Source organism: Camellia sinensis, chromosome 9 (genome assembly GCF_055761805.1).
Source record: "Camellia sinensis isolate YWXY chromosome 9, ASM5576180v1, whole genome shotgun sequence".
NCBI lineage: Eukaryota > Viridiplantae > Streptophyta > Magnoliopsida > Ericales > Theaceae > Camellia > Camellia sinensis.
The window spans coordinates 61842578-61854790 of record NC_138969.1 but is presented as its reverse complement, the minus strand read 5'-3'; the positions used below and the strand labels follow the sequence as shown (position 1 = coordinate 61854790).

Genomic DNA, 12213 nt, shown 5'->3' with positions numbered 1-12213 from the left:
GTCCCTATCTTGACTTGGTACGGTTCTATGAGATTATCCTCATTAAGATACCTTAAACTTGGCCTAGGAATGCCTAGGATGGAATGAAGATGCAAAAATGTACTTTAAAACACTTTTCAAAATTTGCTGAAAACAGGGGTCTCGCTCGAGCGTGGCTTTCTTCGCTCGAGCGAGCTTACCTAAACAGAGGGGTCACTCGAGCATAGACTTCCTCGCTCGAGCGGTCTGTAAAAATGCAACAGTACTGGTTGTTGAAAATCTCCACTCGATTCTTGCTCGAGCATGAGACACAGAGCTTCGCTCGAGCGCAGGTCTCGTCGCTTGAGCATGCGTCTGCGTCCACAAAAACCTGAGAGCTTGCAATCTATGCTCGAGCTAGCATTCCGTCGCTCGAGCGGAATCAGAAAACAAAGGTTCTCGCTCTAGCGTGGAATCCTTCGCTCGAGCGAGGAAGCCAAAATCTGGGTTTTCCAGATTTGCCTCCAAAGCTCAAACCAAGCATTCAACACATCAAAACTCAATCTTTTAGGCCATTTTCTGGAAAACACTTGGAAACTCATATTACCACATGTTTTGAAGATCATTTGATAAAACCAAAGCCCAAAAGTAAGCCAATTGAACACCAAATTAAATATAAACATGAAGAACAAAGCAAAATCATACATGCATGAGTTCCCATGAACTCTAATGTTCCAAAACATGACCAAATGTAAGATTGAGCTCAAAATCATGGTAAATTCATGGACTACAACCAAAATATGGACATGCATGTGGAAATTCTTATGAAAGCAATCTCAAAATTCAAGAACATGTACATGCATGCATGAATTAGCTTCATTCTCTTGAATTCTAACTCAACTAACCATGAATTCACTTATTTCATTAATATACAAGCTCTAGATAGCTCAAAAACAAAATTAAAGGGTTGAGCTCTTACCTAGGCTCTTCAATTAAGCTTTACTTAAGCAAGGTCCTTGTGCAAATGAACAATTCTTCAAAATCCAAATCAAATTTCTAGACCAATTCAATCTCCCTCAAGTCTCTCTCTCTCTCTCTCTCTCTCTCTCTCTCTCTCTCTCTCTCTCTCACGGTTTTGGTCTTGGAAGATGAAATGGATGATATAACAAACATGAATGGAGTAGAAAATGGATGGTCTTGAATCAAGCCACTAAGTGGCAATTGTGTAAATAACTTAAACTAGTGTAAATTAGCATTATTTAATCTAATTAATCATACCAAATCAAATTTTAATTAAACCTACCATAAAATCACATAAATTCTAACTAGCATAAAACACTAATCAATTTCTGAATCGGTCGTCGATGAGGCTTTCAATTCGCAATACAAAACCAAAACATGGACAGATCATTCTGTGATAAACAGATAGAAATGCAATTAAGCAACACACTCATATAATCAGTTCAGGATTTTATCACAGTCAATTACTCATCATGCTTAATCACAGATTAGCACTAATTGGAGGTGAGAGTTGTCACAGGCGGAAACGTCAGGCAGGGCCAACTTGTAGGTCGGAATGTAATCGAGGAGTAGTGCGGCCTTGCGTTTTTCAACTGGCAAATATAGTAGATTTTTCAAATCCTTGCTGGGGAAAAAAGTTTGTCGAAAATTCTTTGCCGGCTAAGGAAGAGCTGCTGTGACGCCCCAAATTTTTTTTTTTTTTTTTAAACGTCATCAGATTTAAATAACAATAACTTACTAGATAAAATTTTAACTACTAGTTAGGAACTTTTAAGTTCTTACAAAGCCAAAGTCCAACGACAAAATAAAACTACAAGTTCACACACAACGTCACAACATAGTTTAATCCTAATACAAGGGATAACAGGATTTTATTCTGATAAAATCTTGACTCTAAGTCAGCCAAGGTTCGACATTGGCAGCAGCTCCAGTTTCAGCCCCAGTCCCTTCTTCGACATAATCTGGCATGAAACGCCAGGGCAACAAAATATATGCCATGAGTTTTGCAATACAATAAGAAAACGTAACCAACCTACCATTCTTTTTAAGAGAAAGATAATAAGATTCTAAACATGAGATAACAATATAATTGTACACATAAATTACAACCCTTAGAATAATTTCAGTAATTTTAATAAATTAGGTGACACTCGAAATCTCACCAAAGAGATTTAACTTACCAACCACTAAGTATGGCAACGGTTAATTTGAAACCCTCCCTTGGTCAAATATTTAAATGTTACCAACCGTAACTACCAGGGATGCCCACGTCCGGAGTTATATACCCAAGTAGTGGCATCCGTGGTCTGCCCCAAAGAAACGGTCTGCCAGGGGTAAGTAACCTCCCTGTGTGCCACCTGCACATCCACCCTTATTCCAAAATCGAATACCGAAAAGGGTTGAAATAAGTCCCGTGCGATCTTAGAGTTTCGCAATATAATTTACGTGAGAATTCTCAAAACCAGGGCTCACCCTGAATACCCGGTATTAACCCTTCATCAGTAACTCATTATATACCGTTAATCCTTTTGGTTAATTTATATACTAAACACAAATTATTCAAATCTCAATCACCAATAACGTTATACCAACTAAAGAAAAACTCCCAACATAAAATATTATGCATGTCACCCAATAATAGTTCAATGTACAAAATTTAGTAAACAATTACTTAAAACCATGGTATGAACATAATAACTTAAATACAAGAAATAAACCATAAATGCACACCTGCACAAATTTTTGATTTACTAAATTAGACTAGTATAATATAAAAGTGGTGATTTTATCCTGTCCAGAAAAAAATTTCAGAATATATGTCTTGCAAGTAAAATTTTAAATACATTACTTATACAACTCTAAAATTCATATCAATCTACAGAATAATCCATAAACATGTTATGGTCATTTTTCAGAAAGCATTTTCCAAAAATAAATTATAAATAATTCTTGAAAATTCCAAGGGTGTTTCTGACACAGATTTCTCACATTTCCTTCTATTAATTCCATGCTTAAATTTATAGGTCAAACCCATAATATAACAATTTATCATGAAACTAGACTTCTCAAATTTCATCTTTTAGTTAGAAATTACCAGATTTGGCTTAGTATAGAATTTTAAATAAATTTTCAAATACAAGGTAAAATCTGTCACACAGTTTCAGATTTAGTTAAAGATTTGTATAAATTCGTAAAAAGCTAAAAAATTGTTTCCAAAAATTTCTGGATAAACTAGATATCATTATCAACAACTTTGTAGAAGGAATCATCTCGAAATTTTGAGTATAAAATTATCTAAAAATTCGGGTAAACATGCTGGCAGATTCAAACAGATTATTCTCAACACAGTTTCAGATTAAAAATTTGTATAAATTCGTAGAGAGCTCAAAAATTGTTTCCAAAACTTTCTGGACAAACTAGATATTATTATCAATAATTTTGTAGAAGAAATAATCTCGAAATTTTGAGTGTAAAATTATCTAAAAATTCGGGTAAACATGCTGGCAGATTCAAACAGATTATTCTCAACACAGTTTCAGATTAAAAATTTGTATAAATTCGTAGAGAGCTCAAAAATTGTTTCCAAACATTTCTGGACAAACTAGACATCATTACCAATAACTTTGTAGAAGAAATCATCTCGAAATTTTGAGTGTAAAATTATCTAAAAATTCGGGTAACAGGTTGGCAGATTCAAACAGATTATTCTCAACACAGCTTCAGTTTTAATTAAAAATTTGTATAAATTCGTAGAGAGCTCAAAAGTTATTGCAAAAATTCCTGGATGAACTAGACATAATTATCAACAACTTTGTAGAAGAATTAATATCGAAATTTTGAGTATAAAATTGTCTAAAAATTCGGGCAAACATGCTGGCAGATTCAACACAGTTTTAGACAATGTATCAAATGTACATAATCTGAAAAATTTCAATTATATAAAAAAAATGAGAGGGTTGAGAGGGTTTTCTTACTTAATGGTAGGGTTGAAATGGAATAATGAAATGGTAGGAAAATATGCAACCTCAATCTCCTCCTCTTCTTCCACCAGAATTCCCTCTATTTGGATGTAATGGTTTATGCTTAGTCTAGAAATATGAACTCTCTGTGCAGAAATATGAACTCTACTAGATGCAATTTAAAGACTCCCTCCGAGGTTAGCTCTCTCTCTCCCACTCTCTCACACATTTTTTTTTTTTTTTCAAAAAATCCCATTCCCTTTCTCCAATTTCTAAGAGCAAGCTTTCCTTAAATTTTATAAGCTTTTCCCTAAATTTTACAAGCTTTCCCTAAATTTTATGGCTATCCTAAATTCTAAAAGATGGTGGGTTTGGTAGGAGCTGTGGGTTGTTCGCCCACGGTTTGTTTGTTTGTATTTTTTATTTATTTATTTATTTTAATTTTTTTTTGTGTGTGTATTTGTAGGGGTTCTGAAAATTGATACCCTGAGATTTTTATCTAAGGTATTTAGTAAGAATAATTATTATATTGAATCCGAATTAAACTAATTTATAAACAACAAATATTGAACACCCACAAAATTATCATTCTTAATAGGGTCTTTGTTAGTGATAGGATTTGGTTAATTTAAAACTAATTAATTTATTTATTTATTTATTTTCTTTCAAGAATAATTTAAATATGAGTTTTCACAGCTGCAAAAGAGAACAAGAAGAAAAAACATTCAAAAAGAGATATATGAGTTGACAAGTCCTAACAGAAATAGGATTAAAAGGATGACTCAGTTCTTACCATCACTCTCTTTAAATACCGATCGGTGCAGAGGGAAGAAAGAAAGATCATCATCAGGAGCAAACTCCCAGTTGCTCGAGAAGATCAGGTAATCATATCCAACACCCTTGGCAGAGTTTGGGAGGTCGGCTATGATTTTGTAGGTAGTGGATTTGGGTTTCATATAGTAAATGTAGCCCTTTTCAGACTTTAGGCCGCACATGGTATAACAATACTGAATGTCGACTAAAGTGATTTTGGCCTTTTCTCAGCGTGTCAATTCGATTATGCCATTAATAACCCTATATAAGTTAATGGCAAGTTGCATGGGGTTAAGTTTGTAGTAGTGAAGGACCTCACGAAAAATAGTGTCTAAGGAGAACCGAAGTCCACACTCTATAAAGGCAACTACGAGGAAGGGCATAGAGTCTCTGTCAGGCATAATGGAATCCTCCTCCCCAGCTAACCTAATCTGAACGTCAGTTGGGATAGAAAACTCTCTCTTAAAGTGCTCAAGTTTTTCTGGGGTATCTACCCTCCACCTGAACATACCCATTATCTCGGCTAATAGTGGTTGGACAACAGATTGATGGATATAGGTTTGAATACCTCGGCTAAAACCTAAACAAGGACTTGTACAAGGGTTTTTGAAGATCTAAGAGAAGAACAAGGATCTAAGGCAAATCCCAATCCTAAAAACTACAGAAATAGGGACTGAGGGAAAAATCTGGAAATACAACAAGAAAAGCAGAAAAATGAGCATGATTCAAAAATCAAGAAGGCAACCAAGATTCAAGAGTCAGGAAAATCATAAATTTGCAGAACAATGAGTGAGTGTGTGCAAGGCAGTGCGCAAAAACTGGAAGCAATACGCACTCTCAAATTCAAGAAAAGATCATGTTATGGTAAACAGATTCCAGAAATGTTGACCAAAAATGAAGATAGAAACAGAAGACAACTACAAATGCATAGACAGATTCCACAAAAACAGGTGTGAAGTGAAACGTATAGCAAAATTCAAAAGGAAGTCATATGAGCATGGCTAAGGATAGTAAACAACAACGGAGAATTAAAATAAAAAGGAATTGGAGGACTTACCGATTGAAGCCGGAGTGAGATATGCCAAAGTCAGACAATGTGAGCGATCAAAGTCAAATAGTGAGTGGTGTGACGGCGGTAACGAAGAATTCAGTTGCAGAGAGCTCGTGAATGCAACAATGGAAGATTTGGAAATGTTAGAGAGAGAGAGAGAGTCTGAGAGAGAGACCAGGCAAATTGAATTCGTGAAAGTGAAAAGACAGAGGGAGAAGAAAGAGTTTTAGTAAAACTCGAAAAGGCGGCAAACCATAATAAAATGCCTTGAACGACGTGTTTGTCAGGTGGCGTATGTAAAAGCGACGGGACCTGATAGCGTGTGTCAGGTACGAACTAATAAGGAAAGGACGCGTAGCGGAAACGGTTGAGAAAAATCGTGCATGATAGCTCATGAGCAGGTACAACTCTTAGAGTTCTTGATTTAATGAAGCGAAAACCTCGGCTGGAGGAACGATCTCGGTTTAGGAACTCAAGGAACTTGGTTCTTGAGCCTTGGTCATTGTTAAAGATGGACAGCTGAGTCCTGAACACTTGAAACCGACGAGTCATGATCTCGGTCGAAAGTAAAGAATGAATTTTAGCTGACATAAACATGCAAATAGGCGATGTAGGTTCTATCATCTCAGGTTGCCGAGGTAATAGAATCTAAGGGGTAGTTGTGGGGACATATTTTGTGAATGACAGCACGTGACCAAGGTAACACAGAAATGTCAGCCGATGTGCCATGTGGCCTGATCCTGATGCCGAGGTTACCTGCGAAGATGCCGAAATTCGAGATGAGCGGATAACGGGTAAGAGTCCTAGAACAGGAGAGGATCTCAGTCTAGACAAGGATAAGACTCAATAAGAGTTTATCTCTATCTAGGTAGAGGTCCAGGATGAGCATTGAGTTTGAGTCCACTGAGGTGAGACTTCTACAGGGATCAAGTCAGTGTTGACTATAAAAGTAGGGCACCCTCATAGGTCTGAGGTAAGCCATTTCTTGTGAGTTTAAGCACAAAATGCTATCTTTGAGAGATATTGATTACTGACTTGATCGTCAGAGTGCCCCCGAGTAGACGAACTACCGTCGGAATTTTATCTTTCTGCGACAGGTTGTTCGAGCTTAGTCTATTCTGCCAGTGCTCTCCAGCTAAGTTCCCCATTTGGTTGTGTGGTCAAAAATCAACACCCACAAATTTTTTGGCCATTTATTTGAAAATAACAATACAATAAATAACAATTGATTTACGACAATAATTATTAAAAATTTAAAAACATTTTAAAACAAAATTGTTTAAAAAAAATAATTCCAACCAAATATACAATCAAAAGTCATTTTAAAACTAATTACATTTTTATTTTGAAAAAAAATAAAATTTTTGTTATAATATTTTCAATTAAAAAAAATTATGTTATTTTTTTCAATAATTAATTTTTTTAATTGAATTTTAAAAGAGTTTAATTATGACTTTTAAACAGAATTTTTGACAAAATTTTGAGTTGTGTATTTGATTATGAGTTATAACTTTTTAAATTAAGTTTTGAAAACTGTTTTCAATACTCATAACAAAATAATTTTTCTCATTTCATATATCACATCAAAAATTCAACACTTTAAAACTCTTTTCAAAACTCATAATAAACAAATTTTCTATTTCAAATCATAATTCAAACATTTAGGTAGCATTTGGTAAAATTTATAAACTGGTTTTTGTTTATTTTTAGAAAAACATAAATTACAAACGTGTTTGGTTTGAACAAAATGTTTAAAAAAATTTAAAAACATAAACTAAAAAATATGCTTGTTCAAGTCTAAAATATTTATATTTATTTTTATTATTTATGACAATGGGATCACACATATTATAATTAGAAAAAAAAATTAATTGAAAAAATTGAAAAAAAGTTTAATTGAAAAAAAAAGTAATTGAAAAAAAAATTATTTGAAAAAAAAGATTGCAAACTGAAAACGTAAACTCAAATTTTCTCAAATTTATAAACTGAAACAACCATATATAAACTAAAAAAATTATCAAACAAGTTTTTATGACAATTTTTTTAATTTTTGTAAATATAAATTAAAAATTAAAAACAGAATGGTTGCCAAACAGACCTTTACAAACAAAAATAAAACAAACTCCACATTCAAATCATAATTCTAAAACTACCAAACTACCAAACGTGACCTAAATTTCTTTGGTAAAATTTTGCCATTAGCTGAATTAACGGTGATTGTTCAAGCTTGAATTTCATTTCTATATAAACAAAATTTTTCAGTTGATTATAAACAATATAAGCAATTTAAATCGATCTGGACTCCGGTAAAAATAGAAAGAAGATCCAAGTCCTCGACTTAATATTTCTATTATTTTTTTTATTTTTTATTTTTTATTTTTGTGGTGAGCAATAATAGAATAATTTATTTACTTTTCAAACATTTTTCTATGCACTTTACCATCTTATAATTTTAATTTCATGTTTTTAATAAAGAAATTTAATTTATTCACTTTTCAAACATTTTTCTACGCACTTAACCACCTTATATTTTTAATTTTATGTTTTTAATAAATAAATAAAAATTCTAGATAAAATAAAACTTGGGCCTAGAATTTCAGATAACCAACAACTACGTTCATAATTTTGACTGCACAAAACAACTATTATAACATAGCACAATTTTATTTATCAGCCACAACAGGGCCACCGAAATGACAACTAATTTTCACAGAAACATCACACAAAATATGATTACCAACAACTACGTTCATAATTTTGTTTGCATAAAAACAAGTATTATAACAGGGCACAATTTTATTTATCAGCCACAACAACAGCGCCACCGAAATCACAACTAATTTACACAGAAACGTCACACAAAATATGATTACCATAAAAACAAGTATTATAACAAACCACAATTTTATTTATCAGCCACAACAGGGCCACCGAAATCACAACTAATTTTCACAGAAACATCACACCAAATATGATTACCAACAACTACGTTCATAATTTTGATTGCGTAAAAACAAGTATTATAACAAAGCACAATTTTATTTATCCGCCACAACAAGGCCACCGAAATCACAACTAGTTTTCACAGAAACATCACACAAAATATGATCATAAAACCATTGAATCTTCAGAAACCACCACGGAGACGCAGCACAAGGTGAAGAGTCGACTCCTTCTGAATATTGTAATCGGCCAAGGTCCGACCATCTTCAAGCTGTTTTCCGGCGAAGATCAACCTCTGCTGATCAGGTGGAATCCCCTCCTTATCCTGAATCTTCGCCTTCACATTATCAATTGTGTCCGAACTCTCCACCTCCAAAGTAATCGTCTTCCCAGTCAAAGTCTTCACAAAGATCTGCATACCACCTCGAAGACGCAACACAAGGTGGAGAGTCGATTCCTTCTGGATATTGTAATCGGCTAGGGTTCGGCCGTCCTCCAACTGTTTTCCGGCGAAGATCAGACGCTGCTGGTCCGGCGGAATACCTTCCTTGTCCTGGATCTTGGCCTTGACGTTGTCAATCGTGTCGGAGCTTTCGACCTCGAGAGTGATGGTTTTTCCGGTGAGAGTCTTCACGAAGATCTGCATTCCACCGCGAAGGCGGAGAACGAGATGGAGAGTCGATTCCTTCTGGATATTGTAGTCGGCTAGGGTTCGGCCGTCTTCGAGCTGTTTTCCGGCGAAAATGAGACGTTGTTGGTCCGGTGGAATTCCTTCTTTGTCCTGGATCTTGGCCTTGACGTTGTCGATCGTGTCGGAACTCTCGACTTCGAGAGTGATCGTCTTGCCGGTGAGGGTTTTGACGAAGATCTGCATCCCACCGCGGAGGCGGAGGACGAGATGGAGTGTGGACTCCTTCTGGATGTTGTAATCGGCGAGGGTTCGGCCGTCTTCGAGCTGTTTTCCGGCGAAGATGAGACGCTGTTGATCCGGTGGAATTCCTTCCTTGTCCTGGATCTTGGCCTTGACGTTATCGATGGTGTCAGAGCTCTCGACTTCGAGAGTGATAGTCTTTCCAGTGAGAGTCTTAACGAAGATCTGCATCTGTAACAAAATTCATAACAAGATTCAGAAATCAAAATCTTCAAATCCAAATCTCAAAACTACCACAACATAAATCGAACAATTCAAAACAACAATCACAAATTAAAAAAATCTTCAAATCTCGAAAAATAAATAAATAAATAAACACAGATCTGTAGAGACAGAGAGAAGAGAAGGATATGACACCTTGGGGATTGTGGAGAAATGAATTGGAGAGTAGTTTGAGGTTGGGGATTGAATTGTGAGGAGAAGAGGGTATGGGTGTGGGTTGTATTTGTAGCGAAGAGAGACGGAGATACCTAATTAACGGGTCCAATAAGATTGAGACACGTGTAATATGTGAGCTGTCTTTGCATAAACTAAACGGCAAGGTTTGGAAGTTTGGGATTTGGAATCCAAGAATAAAGACGAGGAAGAGACCCGGAAGTAGGGTTGGTGACGGACTCTAAACTTTGGAAGTTGGAATATAAAAAAATCACAAAAATATTTGACAACACCATAAAAATTTTTTAGGTTGAATTTAGATATTTTTTTTAAAGATAATGTTATTCGAGCATCTCCAACGGTGAATTAGATTTTTTATCAAATCTGAGTCAAAAATGATCTATTTCATCAAATTTGATATCACTCGCTCCAACAGTGCATCAAATCCCGTATCAAATCTCATGGGTCAACCGGTTGGTCGATCGGTGGGTTGACCGGTAACCGTAAATATTTTTTTTTTGAACGCTACGTTTCAACGCTATGTTTTTTAGAATATTTCAATGATAAAACAATTGCAGCTTTCTGTAAAGATGTTTGCTAGTGAGTCGACCTATTTCTGAAATTGTTTCAAATGATGAAAACCCACCAATTGTTTCAATTGGGTTGTCATGATGTATACAATTTCAGCTTTCATAAATTCATATTTGCATATTCATATTTGTAAACAATTGCAGCTTGTCACGATGTCATGATGTAAACATGTCCAGCTTCAGATGAATGTATGATTAAACAATTGTCATGATGTAAACATGTCCAGCTTCATATTTGCAGTTTCCATTCTCAGAGATTCATCAAATGAATAAAGTGCAGATGTTTGGGTCGACCGGTTGGTTGACCGGCGTAAAGCAAAAATATATATATATATATATATATATATATATTTTTTTTACCTATTTGAACCTTTTTTGACCGGTTTAAACCTATCAATTTCAAAGGAATTCGGTCGACCGGTTGGTCAACCGGCCGGACAACCGGTTGGTCGACCGGGTCCTCCCTCCAACGGTCACCAACAGTGTTTTGGTAAAATCAGTATTTCGTCGTCAGTTTGATGAATTGTTTGATGAAATCTCAATCTGATATTCATTTGGTGCAACCATTGGAGTAGTGAATAGTAGCTTTTTCATCAAAATTTGAATTTGATATCAGTTTTGGTGAACCATTGGAGATGGTTTTATGGGAAAGATTATGTTACATTTCATCAAAAAGTGTATACTATATATATTTATATTTAAAGAAAAAAATAATATTAGTCTATATTTTTTTAGTTATAATTTTAAAAAAAAAATCACAACTAAATATCACATGAACCATAATTAAAAATCTCACGAGTTATAATTAAAAAAAAAATTAAATAACTAAAGATGTATATGATATGCATGTTTCAAAAAGTGTGCATAGTAAAATTTTCCTATTACAATATACACGTATTTTCCGTCGTAACAGCATAAATCATATTCAAATACTTTTGAAACATAACTAAAGATGACTTTAATTATAATCAAAATTACAATAAAAATACACATGACATAATCAAAACCACAACATAATATAAGAATCATAATCAAACATCACTTAAGCTATAATTAATGATCTATTCGATTATAACCAAAATAACAACAATAATGTGGTATTTTAGGAAGTTAGTAAAAAGTTAATTTTTTGACTTTTTGATTTTTTTAATGATTTTTTTGACAAAAAACTGAATTGTTTTGAATAAAAAAGCTGATTTTTTGACTAAAAAAGCTGAAAAGCCAAAAAGCTGGCTTTTTCGACAACTTCCCAAAAGGCCCCAACTTATAACAATATCATAACCAATATTAGAATAAGCTATAATTAAGTCACAAATAATACTACAATGAGTCATAAACAAAACTCACAAATATCATAAGAAAAATGTTAGAGACCTATAATTTAGACTCCTAAATTCACCAACAATGATGTGATAAGATAGTGGAACCCTATATAATTGAGTGTATAATTGATTGTGCATCAAATCAAGAGATTTTTTTAGAGATTTTAAAGGTTTTTCATATCATAATTGGCTTTTTTTAATTAAAATTGATGTACATTTTAATATTTTCAAAAATTTTTTTACCTCAATT

The 12213-nt window shown here is 34.1% G+C and overlaps 1 protein-coding gene across 1 annotated transcript; it reads right to left on the bottom strand.

Moving 5' to 3' along the window:
• Window positions 1–8822: 8822 nt before the first annotated feature.
• On the bottom strand, window positions 8823–10336 carry LOC114321348 (polyubiquitin). Its single transcript, XM_082886869.1, has 2 exons — window positions 10034–10336; window positions 8823–9847 (listed from the first exon to the last, which is right to left on the bottom strand). The coding sequence occupies exon 2, from the start codon at window positions 9845–9847 to the stop codon at window positions 8930–8932; it is 918 nt and encodes a 305-aa protein (XP_082742995.1). The 5' UTR covers window positions 10034–10336; the 3' UTR covers window positions 8823–8929.
• Window positions 10337–12213: the final 1877 nt, after the last annotated feature.

What these genes read in the sequence shown, in the direction of transcription:
- LOC114321348 (XM_082886869.1), bottom strand. Translation starts at nt 9,847, where the DNA reads ATGCAGATCTTCGTTAAGACTCTCACTGGAAAGACTATCACTCTCGAA.